The 15,946-nt window shown below is 38.8% G+C and overlaps 1 protein-coding gene across 1 annotated transcript; it reads left to right on the top strand.

Annotated features, from left to right (window-relative positions):
* Positions 1-23: 23 nt before the first annotated feature.
* LOC139737251 (malonate--CoA ligase ACSF3, mitochondrial-like) lies at positions 24-10,124 on the top strand. The gene is made up of 6 exons (XM_071647931.1): positions 24-94; positions 1,858-2,854; positions 3,470-3,624; positions 4,131-4,276; positions 8,225-8,443; positions 9,183-10,124. The coding sequence occupies exons 2-6, from the start codon at positions 1,877-1,879 to the stop codon at positions 9,548-9,550; spliced, it is 1,866 nt and encodes a 621-aa protein (XP_071504032.1). The 5' UTR covers positions 24-94; positions 1,858-1,876; the 3' UTR covers positions 9,551-10,124.
* Positions 10,125-15,946: the final 5,822 nt, after the last annotated feature.

Below are 15,946 nucleotides of genomic sequence, written 5' to 3'. Positions count from 1 at the left end.
GCACAGTTACTGGCTGGTGATGAGGCGTCCATACCAGTGACTGTCACTTCTTGGACTTGGGGCCTTTTGCTAGCACTTCGACAGAGTCCAGCCGGTAAGGCCACTTACAGACTTATAATTTTATCATTATATGTTTTTATGCATTGCACGTCATGGGCATGGCTGAATACGAAATTAGCATAAAATGATGTGGTGAAAGCTACTCAACAAATTTGCCGCCTGTCGATTGTTAGGTAAGATTGCTGTGCCCCATCCATTCGATTTCAAGTTGTACTTTTATCTCTGCTTTACTCTGAATGAGTCTGAGCTATGTCTGGATCTACTAATGCTGTGATATGCCAACCTCTATAAACGTCTAGACCATGGAATCCCTATAGACCGCTCACGAGATAATAAAGAATTCGATGATAGGGTAATTGTGTTGTGAGTACCGGTGGTTTATGTGTAGCTTGTACTTTTTTTTTTTTGTTTGTTTGTTTGTTTGTTTTTTTTTTGTAGGAGCCTCTAACGTTACTCTTTTAGACTTGGGAATAGTCTAAATGCCCCCTCCCCCCCCCCAAAAAAAAAAAAAAAACACACACACTGGTCAGATAATGATAGATCTTGTATCAAATCTTGTACAAATGATACACGAGGCCAGAGTTTTCTTCGATTACCAAATTCTACTGGGATGTGGGACTGACTGCATGCAAAAACACCAAGACTTCCAACATTGCAACAAGATGTTTATATAACTCCTGATATCAAGAAATAAATTTAGAAACCTTTTCCCCACTATCTAGACCCTATAGACAACCTATGCTACATTAATTTAGGGCCTAGATGCTAAGCTCTGCAGTTCACAATTTTATTTATTTTTTTTTTTTTTTGTCCTAGGTCTACATAAGTCATAACAATAGAATCAATACCAAATTTGCTTCAAGCATACATTTGCATGTCCAACTGTCCAAGGAATATAATTATCTATGTGAGATGAACCTTTAATACAGTTACAGTGATGCCTACACCACAGAGTGCGGCAGCTCAAGCCTCAACAGGGAGTGTTATCAGGGAATGTTATTCACTGTATTGGACCAGTGTTGGTCTAGTAGTACACGTAGTAGGTAAGATGGCATAGCTAAAACATCTTGACTTCACTGAGATGATACACGGCAAGGGGGCATCGAGATTAGTGCTAGTAGAGATGGTGATGAAATTGTGACTCCTCTGTGTCCTTTTATGGCCACTTGTCTGTTGCAGCAACCCATGTACAGTGGTGGCAGCAGCACTACGGTATTGGGTGACCATCAAAAGTGTTGACACATCCTACTGTAATTGTGTGGTATGAAACATATGTTAATCCTGTAACAAATATTGCCACTGATTGTCCAGAGCATGATAGAGATGATGAGACATAAAAATGATGAGACATAAATTTGCATTAAAAGTAGTGCAAAGTCATTTGCTAAGCTGTTCCAAAACATTTCATCAGTGCTATAGATGTGCTACAAAACACATGATACAATTTTGAGACAATCTACTTTGTATGAAGTAATGGCCTTACGTTATGATACCTTGTACACTTAAAAGTTCTACAGAAACATGCTAGGTCAAAATTAGTGGTCTCACATGGATTTTCTAATCAAAATCAGTAGGTGGCAGTAGGATTTTATGATGTACATGTAGCACTTTAAACCAATGATAGTTAACTCTCATAATATATAAAAGCAGATTTTGAATGCTCTTACATGAGTGTATGTGTGCAGGTCCCTTAATGCATCAATCAGTCGAGTGAATGTTTCATTAATAAAAGTTTAAGATACCTGGTACTGTACAACTTAGGTTTGTTTGAAAACGTGTTATTTTTTCCCATTTCAGATGGACCTAGTAGGTCAGGATGATTCTTCATCACCTGGGCCTTGGGCCACTCAGGAGCTTAAAGCTTCTCGCTTCATGTTCCACCAGAAATTTCCAGTGTGCTCAGCTGTGCCTAAAGAGACATGCCTCAAAGTTCAGTGCAGTTCGGACACCTTTTCTCCAAGCTATTAGAGAGGGTTTCAGTGAGAGGACAGCCATTGTTGATTCTAACGGATCATACATGTACGAGGACATCATCAGATGGAGTAGAGTGCTTTCACGTCACATCCTCTGCAATGCCAAGAGGGACACAAAACTCAGGAGGAGGGGGTCGAGCGTCATTCTCAACAGCGAGAGAGTGGCATTCTTGTGTCCCAATAATGTGGCGTACACAGTCACCCAGTGGGGAGTGTGGATGAGTGGGGGAATGGCCGTACCGCTCTGCAAGACGCACCCCGAGTCGGAACTGGAGTATGTCATAGAGGACTCACAGACTTCCCTGGTGATATCAACCGCAGACTTGGCTCCAAAGATCCTGCCCATTGTGGAGAGACATGAAATCAATTACATCCTCATTGATGAAGATGCCTTCACCCATAGCAGTAATTACCTTTCTGAGACTAGCCCTGGAATGGAAACCCAGGATGACCACTCAAGTGATGCATCCAATATTCTCGAAGATAGCATATCCATCTTCAGATTCAATGGCAGCCAGTCCCAAAATCTCATTAGCATGGATGCCCTCTCACAAAAGTGGAAGGAAACTCAGTGGAAGAGTCGAGGGGCCATGTTGGTGTACACCAGTGGTACCACAGGGAGACCCAAAGGAGTGTTGACCACCTTTAGTGCCCTCCAAGCTCAGATCCAGATGATGGTATCATCCTGGGGTTGGGCGCCCAGTGACGTCATCCTACATGTTCTTCCTCTGCACCATGTCCATGGGATAGTCAATGTGCTAGCGTGCCCTCTCTGGTGTGGTGCAACGTGTGTGATGCTGCCAAGCTTCAGTGCCGAGAAGGTAAAATAATGACATGTTTTACTGAGGAATTTCATCATGTTGGATGTAAAATACCACTTGCAGAATGCATTATTCCTTTGATATGTGTTGAACATCATGAGAAAAGAAGTGATACATATTTAGCCTGGGAATCACTGCTATTTTGTTATTATTATTATCATTATCATTATTATCATTATTATTGTTATTATTATTATAATTATTATTGTTATTATTATTATTATTATTATTATTATTATTATTATAATCATTTATTCATTCATTATTATTTTTTGATAGTCTTATAGGATATATTTGTACGAATGTATGGATACCTAAAATATGGTGCTGAATTATGCAGATTTTTTATCATTCACACTGTATCAGCTTGGATGAAGTGTGGCTAGACCCAGAAGAAGTTTTAATATGATAACGCACCTCTTTATTTGATGTTCATTTCACATTTAGCATGATGTCTCATGTTAGAGAGCTAAGTCTAATATCTTTAGAGTAAATGTAATTCTTATATTTTTGTATGCTTGCAGTTTTGAGAGCATGGAAATGGTGTTTTGTAAAGAGCCTTGGCATGCCTCACTAGTTACATAACAATATTGTTCTTCATATGTATGTGAACAGGTGTGGGATATGCTGCTACGCGATGACCCGCCCAGGGTGAATTTGTTCATGGCTGTGCCGACGGTGTATGCCAAGCTGATAGAATTCTACCAACAGAACTACACGACTCCTAAGGTGCAGGCATTCATCCAGGCAACACTGAAGGAAAAGATAAGGTGAAGAAGATCCCTCTACTATTGTAACGGAGTCTAGAAAAGTGCCTGACACACAATACATTATTTTGAGAGGAAGTAACGTACCGTACCAAAAGTTACAGTTTATTACAACTTTGAGCAAAGTTGAACATTTTGCAATCATTGCTTAGTCAGTAAGGCAAATACTAGATCAGACAATACTGTATATCTCAGTTCCCTGATTAGGAGTAAGGTACCCATTTAGCAAGAATTTACAATTATTGCCATGCGTAAAATTGATACCTTTGGAAGACCAAGATTAAAAATATTACTGGATCCCAAGTGCCTGTTTTCAGTGTGATAACTTATTGAGCAAGATTTTGTATTTACAAATGTATCATGTTGCTATGAAATAAGACCTTCAAAAGACCAAGATCTGGCAATGATATAGTGGCTCTTCAGTGGCTGGTAGCAAATTAAAGGTTCTTTTAAATAGCCAAGTCCAAGGCTTGACAATTATTGTGTTCTGTGAATCCCACAACTTGCAGGTTAATGGTTTCTGGCTCTGCGGCTCTCCCCCAACCAGTCATGGAGCAGTGGAAGAAGATTTCTGGTCACACTTTGCTGGAGAGATACGGCATGACGGAGATTGGAATGGCCCTCACCAATCCTCTTAGGGGTCAGAGAGTGCCAGGTATACGCTATGCCTTATTTGATGTGTTCCTTTGTTTTGTTCTGCTTTGCATTTGTTTGTTTGTTTTTAGTAGAAATTAGAACTCACTGTGGAACGATCAAGTGAAAGTGTACATTAGAGGACAGGAAAAGCATCTTCATTTATCCAGCTTTAATGAGGTCATGAAAGGAAGAAAAATGAACCATCAGAAAGTACTCCGTAAACATATGTGACCGGCGACAACGGTTTCAGGCAAAAGTCGGGCATTTTGAAAATTCATTTTTTCACTGGATCACATTGCCCATTTCCTAAGCTTTGCATTGATATAAAACACTTGCATTCTTTGGCACCATAAGTGGGCATGGAAAGCGAAATAAAATGCACTTTTTAAGTTGTTAGCCTGACAAAATTGCGAGAAAACGGGCTTTGAAGATTCACCTCTTTCTCAAAGACAATGTTCGAGCGGCGATGCGAGGTGAGAATCACCCATCCGTACGATGGTGCCAATCGATGTTAAGCTCCGCCTCTAGCAACCACATCGCCTTCTGATTGGCTCACTGAGAGAGTCAAATTTCCCAGGCACCCTTCCTAGGAGCTCAGCGTATGGAGCCGAAAAACAATGCGGTTCGCTCGGGTTTGTTTTACCATTACGTCTTTCAAGATGGCGGATACGATAATTGCGCGTATGGTGTACATGTGTATGGGTGCACGCATTACGCAATGGCATCCACACGCTATGACCATGTGCATGTAACAGGAGCGGGTGGCGAATCCACACATTTACAAATCGCGTTTTCATTGTTGTTGATTTGACTTTATCATTGGCGACCCTTTTGTAGGCAGAAAAATGCCAGTGCTGGCAAAGGTCACGCTTCCTGTTTGTTTTGCTTTTATATACAAGCCGTGCATATGTTGCCATGTTCGGTGGTGTTAATTATATTAAAACAAACAAACAAACATGAGTCGTTAGTTAGCGATCTTGATGTGTAGTATTTGAATATAACTGGTTTCATGTGACCTCTCCTTTCCTCTCATCTACCTTCCCTTGAGTCAGTCTGCTGTCATAATTTTTACTACATGTACAAGTAGACTATTGTTTCTTTCTTTTCACACGATTATGTCGTGCTAAATGATATTTGTTTCACTTCTGTTGTCAAACATTGCGGTAGAATAGTTTGGATAGAAAGCCAAACGAAGAGCACGCACTACAGCGTATAAACCACTATAGCAAGAACAATGGAGCATGAAATCATGCACGCGTGGACGAAGCATTCCCCAAACGCTGCAACTGGTGTCTCCGAAAGCCGAATTATGTAAATGTGTGCGACGCACAAGCCAATCGCATGCGAGACCTTGCGCTGTAGCAACGCTGGGGATATTGGTGCGGCGTTCGAAAGAAGCTCGAAACTGACGAGTGCGATCCAACATAGGGTGCTTAAAATTCCATTTTCGATAGGAAAAACGTAGTCTTATGCTATGAAATTCAGTGTAGATGTAGAAAACATATCAAAGATTCCATTTCTGCAAAAAACCCAAATCGACAAAAATAATGGTAAAGATCTTTGTACCTCGCCTAGGAGGAAATTTGCTCTTGCGACTTTTGCCTGAAACCGTTGTCGCGGGTCACATATTTTGTCATGACATTGGTCAAAGAGACTCTTTAGTATTCTTATGTGAGAAATGTAGACAGTTATAAGTCTAGATTAAATGCAATATAAAAATTGTAGTGTCATATGTTTGAATTTATTCTCCATCATACAAAACTCCTTTGTAAAGTATTGGTCTTTGCAATATTTTTTTTTTTTTTTTGAGTTAGCTTTTCACTAATTTCACTAACTCAGAAATGAATGCTCCTAGACAAAACTGTAAGTGTTTCAAATAATTAACAGGGTGTAACATAGCATTTCAACAATGCCTTTACATCATCAGTTATGAAGCCCCATAGTATGTCCAGCATGCAAACGATACAAACATAACACAAATGAATAGGCATAAGACCTCGTATCTACAAAATGTCAAATGTTCAGGAGAGCCAAAAAACATGGCGGCCAAAGCACTGTGGCGAATGGGGTAGCCTTTCCTTTGACATGCCATGGTGGCTTCATTTTTGGAGTAAGACAGTTGAGATTTGGACAGGACATCACTTAACCCATTATTTGACCATTAATAAAAAAAAGTCATTTTCACCAAAATTGCAGCTACAAGGTCTTGTCACCCCAGCGACGATTATAGAGTTTGGTGTAGTAGGTTATGAAATTGAGTTGCATGGTTTGGTCCAAACAGATAATTAACATGGGGAATTAAAATTGATGAAATAGATTAGAAAAAGACCAGATGAAGATTTGCCTAAAATGATACTACATGCCCTGTGATTTATGTTTTCATGTGGAACTGTTTAGCATGGAAAAGGCTATATGGCTACATCTTACTCATCAGTTCCTTTGTGAGACATCATGAACATATTTTACAGACTGAAGTGATAAGTCATCATGAATAAAATTTCCTTTGATGATACAACATCCATGGAACAGGTTCATATGTTGGTGAAATGATTGAAAGCATGGTACAAGGATATAATGTTATAAGGACGTTACTGGAACCACTGATTTTACCTCTTAAATGTATGAAAGAGACTAGCAAAATACAGCAGTGAGAAGTTGGGACAGCCTAATTCACCTCTTCAAGGTGTTGCCTCGTAAGCGAACTTGTTATACAGCGGGCTCCCTTTATAACGAAGTCTGAGAACCAGCAGTCTTCTTTTGTTACATAGAAATTTTGTTATAACCAAACACGTAAACAATAAAAACACATAAAGAGGATAAGAAGGTTGTGGTCTGAATTTTTATTATGCCTCCGCCGCGAAGTGTTGCCGGAGACATTATGTTTTCGGGTTGTCTGTTCGTCCGTCCTTCTGTCCTTCCATCCTTCCATCCTTCCATCTGTTCGTCTTTCCGTCCGTTATCAGTTTTGTGGACAGCGTAACTAAAAAACCGTTTGAGGTATCCTAATGAAACTTGGCATGTATATGTATGACTGGGCGAAGTTGTGCCTATCAACTTTTGGGGTGTATGCTCAAGATCAAAAGTCAAAAGGTCAAGGTCAAATGCTCAAAATGTCACTATTTCCCCCATATCTAGGCAATGCCTGAAGGCATTTTCTTGAAACATAGTGTATACATGTACTACCAAATAAAGATTCTCCAGAGAAAGTTTCATGTCATGGGGTCATTGAAGGTCAAAAGGTCAGAGGTCAGATGAAAATGTTAAAATTTCACTTTTTTCTCCATATCTTGCAAATGGTTCAAGGTATCTTCATGGAACTTGGTACATATGCATATACTGACTTGTAGGAATTATCTAGAGAATTTAGGGGTCATGAGTCGAAGGTCAGGAGTTCAAAGGTCAAGGTCAACTCCTCAAAATTTTGCTTATTCCCTCTTATCTATGCAATGCCTGCAGGATTTTTTTTGACACTTAGTTTATGCATGTACTGTATTACCCAATAGAAATTTTCTTTGGAAGTTTCTTGCTAAAAGGTCGAAGGTCAAGTGAAAGTGCTGAATTTCACTTTGTTATATAAAGGGGTCGAAAGTCAAGGAAAAAATCCTCAAATCCACAAATACCTGCACTCTTATACCATATGGCCATTCATCTAATTAAATCTAGTTCAAGGAGAGTGAACATTCAACACATTTGTGACAAACCTGTCATTTCAATATTTTGCCAATTATGTGAAACTGTAATCACACATTGTCAAGAAATTTTACTACACTGTGTAGACCTATTGTAGGAGAACCATTCATTATGGCAGAGGCATACCAGTCGCCATAGTGACATTTCTAGTTTCGTTATAACCAGAATTTCATTGTAACAGTGTTCGTTAAAACAAGAGTTCGCTGTATTGTGGTTTCCCTATAATTACACAATTTCCCTTGATCACATTCACTACGGTATATGTTCTGATTGCTAGGAGCTGTGGGAAATCCCTTCCCGACGGTGGAGGTGAGGATCGTCTCGCCATCCAATGAGATCATAGTCAGAGGAGACTCCCTCCACAGTGACATCATACCAGGCACAGAGGGTCAGGCAGGTGAACTGCAGGTCAAAGGTCCCGCTGTCTTCAAGGAATACTGGAATAAACCTCAAGCAACCAAAGACACCTTCACAGAGGACGGCTGGTTCAAAACTGGTAAGTCGTCATGCACATGAACGCAGTCATGTTTGAGTGTAGACATGATTTCATGTACTGGCAGTTGTCCACTTCAGTCAGTGTTTCAGTAACTACAATCAAGAGTGCAGTAGGTTTTTATTAATATTTGTGACTATAATGTGTTGGCATGAGGATTGACGATGAGCCGTACCAGTACAGAAAGCACATTGTGTTGAAGATGTGTTCGTATGTCTTTGACAAGCCATTCTTCTGAGACAGTAGCAGAAATGATGTCAGATGATTATGCTTGAATGAGAGAGCATCATTTGAGAAACACAAATCGCTTGATGAAAATAGAAGATATTTACATAGATAAGCAATATGTTAGTCAGGTTGATACAACTGATTAAAAAAAAACACACAAGAAAGAATGTTTCATCTGGCTTCTGCTCAGTACATCCACAATATACATTTGAGCTGGCACTCTCCTTAACCTATTTAATTTTCCACAAGTAGAAGAAGAAGAAAAAAAATTAGATAGGTACAGGGAAGCAATTGCATAGGAACATTATACACATGTAGTTCAGTAGAAGTATTATGGTGGGATAATAGTTGGTTACATTGCTCAGTTGAGATGTCAAATCAGACTAGTCGATGAGCTGGGCATGTAATGCTTCATTCAGCACCCTTTCATTTTATGAAAGAAAACAGACTGAAAAACTTTTGTCTAGTGGACATTAATGTTGACAAAAATGATATAATATTTTTCTTGAATCAGGGGACACAGCCTGCTACGAAAATGGCTCATACCGCATCCTGGGTCGGTCCTCTGTCGACATCATCAAGAGTGGAGGCTACAAGATTAGCGCCCTCGACGTGGAGCGGCACCTCCTCTCCCATCCCGCGATCACCGAGGTCGCCGTCGTCGGCCTCCCCGACATCACGTGGGGCCAGCGGGTGGCAGCCGTCGTAGCGCTCAAACCGGGCGAAGGTCTGACCCTGTTCCAGCTGAGAGAGTGGGGCAGGGACAGGCTGCCGTCCTACCAGATCCCAACCGAGATGAAAGTTTTGGAGGAGATTCCACGCAATGCCATGGGGAAGGTCAATAAGAAGCAGTTGCTGTTGGAGGTATTTGGCATTGAATGAGGATACACAGACACATGGGTTTGCTTTAGTGTCTGCCCCATACAGTGTGCTTCATGTGGGTGGCTCAATTTGGGACTGTTGTGCAAGACATGAAATTTTGTCTACTACTAATAGCTGAGAATCTGAACAGTCACACATCATGGAAAAAAACAACAACAACTGATTTGTGTTTCATCCAAATTTGTGCTAGGTGATTTCCAATACCACAATCATGATCCAAGCAGATATTGAAAACTATTAAGTGTCAGCAAATATTTGCAATTGTTATGTAAATCCTTTTTGTTTTAATATCCTACAGGTCACAGTACCCTGTAGAATAGAAAAAAAAACTTCTGGAAAGTGCACCATTGAGGTTCAGTCAGGAGTTCTGCAACATGTGCACGCATTACAAGGAATCAAGTCTGAATGAGTATACAGTTACTGTAGCAGGTAGAAATGTATTCTGTTAATTAGTTACCTGGTATAAACTCCCTTGGCCTTGCATGGAATGGCTTGAGGGTAATCAAAAGTAAAGAAGTCTTCTTTGAAAATTAGTGTGTCTGAATAGAAGCAGATAAATGGAACAGGACACTGAAAGTTTTATAGCAAATTCTGATCAAAACTCAGAAAGTACTTGCAATTGTTTTTTTTTAAACTGTGATTAATAATACACAAATTGGCAACCTTGTGATTTAGCAGGTGAGCTCATCTTCCATTTGCCCTGTGCCAAAAAAAAAAAGAAGAAAAAATGCATAAGATCTCTCACTTTTTTGTTGTTGGTGAGGAAATATTTTATTCTTTATGTGCTGGGGTTGTAAAGAAAAATGTTTGCAATTATTGTCTTAACGTTGCATGTACCATTGGAAATCTACTTGATGGGAAAATGGTAATTTCTTCTTCTTCGTCATCGTTTTTTGTTAGTACACAGCAAATGGGGATGTTTGAATGATCACAACTTCAAAATATTACTTTCTCAGTTTTCATCAGAACTGTTCAGAGTAATCCTTCGTGGAATTAATATATCGTAAATGTCACTACCTTCTACCCATTTGTGAGAACAACCTTTCCCAGCATGCATTGCTGTGAGATTTTGTCACATTATATCTTGTTGTCACTAGAATTGTCAGGTCTTGCAATATCTCAAAATCAACCCACTTTAGACCATGGTGTATCAAATCTGTTGTCATAGTTGTACACGCTGTCTCAACTGCTTCATGTTCCATAAACTGTGTCAACCATCTTATCAAAAGTGAACTCACAAAGTGCTCAGATATCAATGGATGTGTTCGAGCGCTGTCCTGAAGCGATCTGTAGCGTACCTGCGCCAGAGGAGTGCTCGAACGCTCCTAAAGTGTACTGTACTGTACTGTACCAAACCAAAAATGGACCACTTCCCGAGGCGCTCGAAAAGTGTACCAAAAACGTACCAAGAGTTCACACGTGAGAATGCATGTAACATGCACATATGTCATAATGCAAAGAGTTCTTTCTCTTTGTTTGGGTCAGCTGTAAGTAGTTCAAGTGCGCAAGATGAATGGACCTATTGATACAAATATGTGTGACCCCCTCTAAAAACACGTCATGAGGTACTCTTTCTCAGGAGAGTGCCCGAAAGCTCCAAATCTGGCACAGTTCAGTATGGTAGGCTTTAGGTCAGTTTGCTTTTGTTTGCTTTAGAGTGCTCAAAGGCACCCAACAATGCAGTCATCATTCAATGTGTACACAAACTTGGCTTAAATCAAAAACTTGTCTCTCAAGGTGTTTTCCTACCACATACTGACTTGAGGAGATGTAAGAGGGTTTCATGTCAATGTGAAAATCCCCATGTTTTGCAGCGATGATGCAGTTAGACCCAACACTAGGGTACTGATTAAAATGGAAACAAGTTTCTTCTAAAACCTGCATTCAATTCATCACAAGTAACTTGCACAAGATACACCACAGTCAATTATCTTTGTTATAAATCTCATTTTTACAATATACAACTGTACTCCATGTTGATATAAGGAATTGTAATGAAAAATTGACACCAGATCATGGAAAGGATTAAAAGGATTACATGTGAAACAGACTGTATTATGGCACACAAAATGAGAAATATAAATCTAGTATATTACCTCATGACAAATATAAATGATGTGCAATTATGTAATTATTTTAGAACTTCCAATGAAAATAAACATTTGTATGAAAATAAATCTTTGGTATATTTTTCATTGTACTGAACATTTGTATTTCATAATTCTGAGCAATGTGCACAAGGATCCAGCATATATATATATATATATACCGGGTGTCCCAAAAAAAGCGGAACGGTGGATTTTCAGTACCTTGCGTTCTAAAAGTGATATATTTTCTGACATCATCAAAAAGAGCATCTTCCGCAGAAGACCATGATACCAAAATCATTAAATTTGGTTCAGTACTTTTTATTCTACGCCAATTTCTGTAAATGCAGTCATTTCCAATTTTTTGCGATTTATGAGATAATAAATTGGGTGCGACACGCGTTCCATACGGTGAATATTGTGTAAGCTCGTTGATCCATGTCAACAAAAGATAACGCTTTCATATTGGGAGCGCGCACACACACACACACACACACACACACACACAGAAACACACACACTGTTTTTTTCCTGGCCCGTGCCCAATGTGAAAGCTGGATCTTTTGTTGACATGGATCACCGAGCTTACACAATATTCACCGTATGGATCGCGTGTCGCACTCAAATTATTATCTCATAAGTCGCAAAAATCCGGCGAAATTTGACAATGACTGCATTTTCAGAAATTGGTGTAGAATAAAAAGTACTGAACCAAATTTAATGATTTTGATATCATAGTCTTCTGCGGAAGATGCTCTTTCTAATGATGTCAAAAGATATATAACTTTTAGACCGCAAGGTACTGATAATCCACCGTTCCGCTTTTTTTGGGACACCCGGTATATAAGTGTGTGTGTGTGTGTGTACATGTATATAAAGTAACTGTAAAAAATAAGGCAAGAAATGTTTGCAGCATTAGATTATCGTGAATCGCCACTGGCATCCAATGCATTGTATTACATGTATAGACTAGAACTTGGAATGATTCATGAGGAAAAAGGTTGTGAAAGCTATCAAAATTAGCAGAAGGGCTACTCTTGTGGCAGAATGCCATGATCTAGTCATCACATGAGAAAGCAGTCATTGCAGCCCATTGTGCTCTGCATACAGGTAAATTCAACAGAAAGTAGAGTTGAAGAAGAACTTGGATGTTTTCGCTGCTTTTCATTCACCAAATGTCCTGCTCTAAATGTCAATATCCACATGCCTACTACTGTACACTCTGGTTATAATGAACACTGTTATATTAAAATTCTAATTACAATGAAGTTAAATGTCAATATCCACATGCCTACTACTGTACACTCTGGTTATAATGAACACTGTTATATTAAAATTCTAATTACAATGAAGTAAAGGTTTAGCTCTCAAAATAATTGTTATGTATTTATTGACTTTACTGTTCGATCATATAGGTGGAAATTTTCGCGGTGTGGAAATTTTCGCGCATGTCGCGCAACCAGAAGCTAGCGCAAAAATAAAAGCACACAAATATTTTTGTATACCACATGTTGCAGTAGTTTATTGTCCTGATTCCATGGAATAAAAGACTCGAAACTCATCTTACCGGTCCGAGCACGAAAAATTACTCATGCGAAAATATCCACTTTTACAGTGCTTGAAACAGGAGTCACCCGAACATTGGGTTTCTGAGATACAATGTATCTATGACAAGTATCCAGAAGTAGAACTGCAAATTCAATGGGGAAAAAAAATGCTACACTGTGTATTGTAAGTATCTAGAAGGAGAACTGCAAATTCAAATCAATTAAAAAAAAAAATGCTACACTGTGTATAGTACATCACCAAACTCAAATACAAATTCACACATGTACACACAAACACACACACACACACACACACACACACACACACACACACACCAGGGGCGGATCCAGGAATTCTGTAAAGGGGAGGCACCTTTACAAAATTAAAGGGCAGCACGTGCCCCCCCCCCCCATTTTTTTCCTTTTTATTTCTTTTGTTTAAAAAAAAAAATAAAGAGGGGACATAGGACCTACGCCCGGTGCGCCCCCCTCTGGATCCGCCACTGCACACACACACACACTTTTTCCTATCCTTTGACGAAAAATAGTAAAAACACAAAGAGGAAGCTACAAAAGTGGATAAGATGTACATTGTATATATTTTCTAACCAATCTCACAAAAGTCTTATCTCCTGATTGTTGAATACAGACTCATACAGTGATGACATATACATGTATGCACATTCACAAGGCCTAATGAAAAAAGTATTAAAATTCATTGACACCAAGTAAATTACTGTTAAATTTAATCAAGCAAGATATGACCTCAAAAATTGTTGGACTGGAGACTATGAGGAGCTTGGTACTTATCAAGTTTATTCTACTTGTACAAAGTACATTCAAAGAGGTACACACAGGCCTCACAATTACTACCGAATTTCAACTTGAGATGGTGTTAGACAATGCAATATGATGTTTCAGTACAAGTGACATAGAGCTGTTGTAACTCCATGGACAAGACCACACACCGTCGATTATGAGATCCCTGATTTGAGTCCCTCTGGCTGGAGTGGCTGTACTCCTACGCATGGCACTCTATCCTCGCTGCCTATAGTTCTTTGGACAGGACTTTAATCTGTTGGTCCTGCGGTTGCTTGCTTACCATACAAACATTCAATGCAACCAAAGCTGTTATGTTAGATAAATCTTCATGCAGATAAATCAATTCCATTCACATGAAATCAAATCAATTCGGCAGTGAAGGGGGAGAGAATTCCTTATTTATGATATTATATAATTCCTCATCTCCCAAATGATGACATAGTTACAATGTTATATCCCATGGCTGAACAGAAAAACACATTCTTTATCAGTTGTATGTTGTACATTGACCAAGGATTGAATATTTCACCCTGCATTATTAACCATGTAAACAGTCTCGTTTTAAAGACAAAGTCACCCCGATTCTCTCAATAACCCATCCTCTACACTATTTGGCAGATGAGAGCTCCTCATTGCAAGGATGATTGCAGAATAAATCTTCAGATGAGATGACCAGTATCAAGAAAAATACACCATGAAATCTGTAACTACTCACATTACAGCTTGCATGTTCTGTACAAATGGCTCCTATCAAGCACCATATAACGTATGCATCATCTACTGGGTATTAGTGTCAAATGGCATATGGCAAGTGTAGGCAGACGAGTGCATAATGTAATCCCAGTAGATTCCATGGTGAAATTTGCCCATAAAATAACTATCCAAAGAAGGGTATCCTTCTGAATACATACCTGTCATGACAGGTGAACTCCTCATGACAGGAGTGAGAGAAAAAAAAGAAGATTGTCTTCATGCAGATCTATGTACTGTAAAAGTGGATATTTTCGTGCGACTAATTTTTCGCGCTTGGCTGGGTGAAAAGAGTTTTGCATGTTTTTAATTCCATGGAATCAAGACATCAACTACTGGAACATACGGCATGAAGAAATATTCATGTGTTTTTATTTTTCGCGCTAATTTCTGGTTGCACAAAAAGCGCAAAAATTTCAACACCGAGAAAATTTCCACTTTTTAATGCTGTCAATCATCTTGTAAAAATTCCTTGAAAATTTGAAAAATTATACTAATAATAATGAAAAAAGGACATTTATATTGGGCAGCTACTAGAACAATATATTCTACTGCACATGAATGCCTTGAAATTGACTTGACAATGAACTGAATTGAATTGAATTGAATTGAATTGAATTAAATGCATTACAGCATGATCAAAGAGGGAGAAGAGTATACTCAGGGGTTAGATGCCTTAATTATTGGCAAGAAAATACAGCATTATTATATCTCTTTGATTCTGTTCCATTATACTCAATCCACTGAATGAGACAGAATAACCTAGGTCCCGACAATGACTTACTCATATGTGTACCTGTAAATAGTTTCTTTATGATTTCCTTGTCAATATTATTAAAATCTTTGAAAGAATGCTTAATATATCAGCAAGCAGGGAAGGCATATTCATATCAGTGGCTTCAAATAGCTATTGCTCTATCGCTTTGCAAGAATGAAGTCATATCAGGCTGGCACTGGAGTGAAATCATTTTTCACTGTTATCTTACAATACATGTGCTTATCGTCCTGGAATTTATACCTCTTTTGAAGAATCAATCTTTAACTTTTCATTACAGGCAAAATGTGCCAACTTGCCTCTACTGTTTGGTCATCACTAATTCACATACACAATGAAAAAAGAGCATCATCATCATGGATCTAATCATATTTACCTTTAACTAAATTTACACACACATTTTCTGACATTCTCT

The sequence above is a fragment of the Diadema antillarum genome, unplaced genomic scaffold (genome assembly GCF_040938485.1).
Source record: "Diadema antillarum isolate AM-2024a unplaced genomic scaffold, OU_Dant_1.0 scf00000028, whole genome shotgun sequence".
Taxonomy (NCBI): Eukaryota; Metazoa; Echinodermata; class Echinoidea; order Diadematoida; family Diadematidae; genus Diadema; species Diadema antillarum.
Note: the sequence above shows the minus strand (reverse complement) of the source record. Positions and strands in the feature narration are given on the sequence as shown.

Bases quoted from the DNA above. Each gene is read 5' to 3' on its own strand.
- LOC139737251 (XM_071647931.1), top strand. From the start codon at position 1,877: ATGATTCTTCATCACCTGGGCCTTGGGCCACTCAGGAGCTTAAAGCTT. The intron at 3,625-4,130 runs GTGAAGAAGATC...CACAACTTGCAG, and splicing joins ACACTGAAGGAAAAGATAAG to GTTAATGGTTTCTGGCTCTG. The intron at 8,444-9,182 runs GTAAGTCGTCAT...TTCTTGAATCAG, and splicing joins GGACGGCTGGTTCAAAACTG to GGGACACAGCCTGCTACGAA.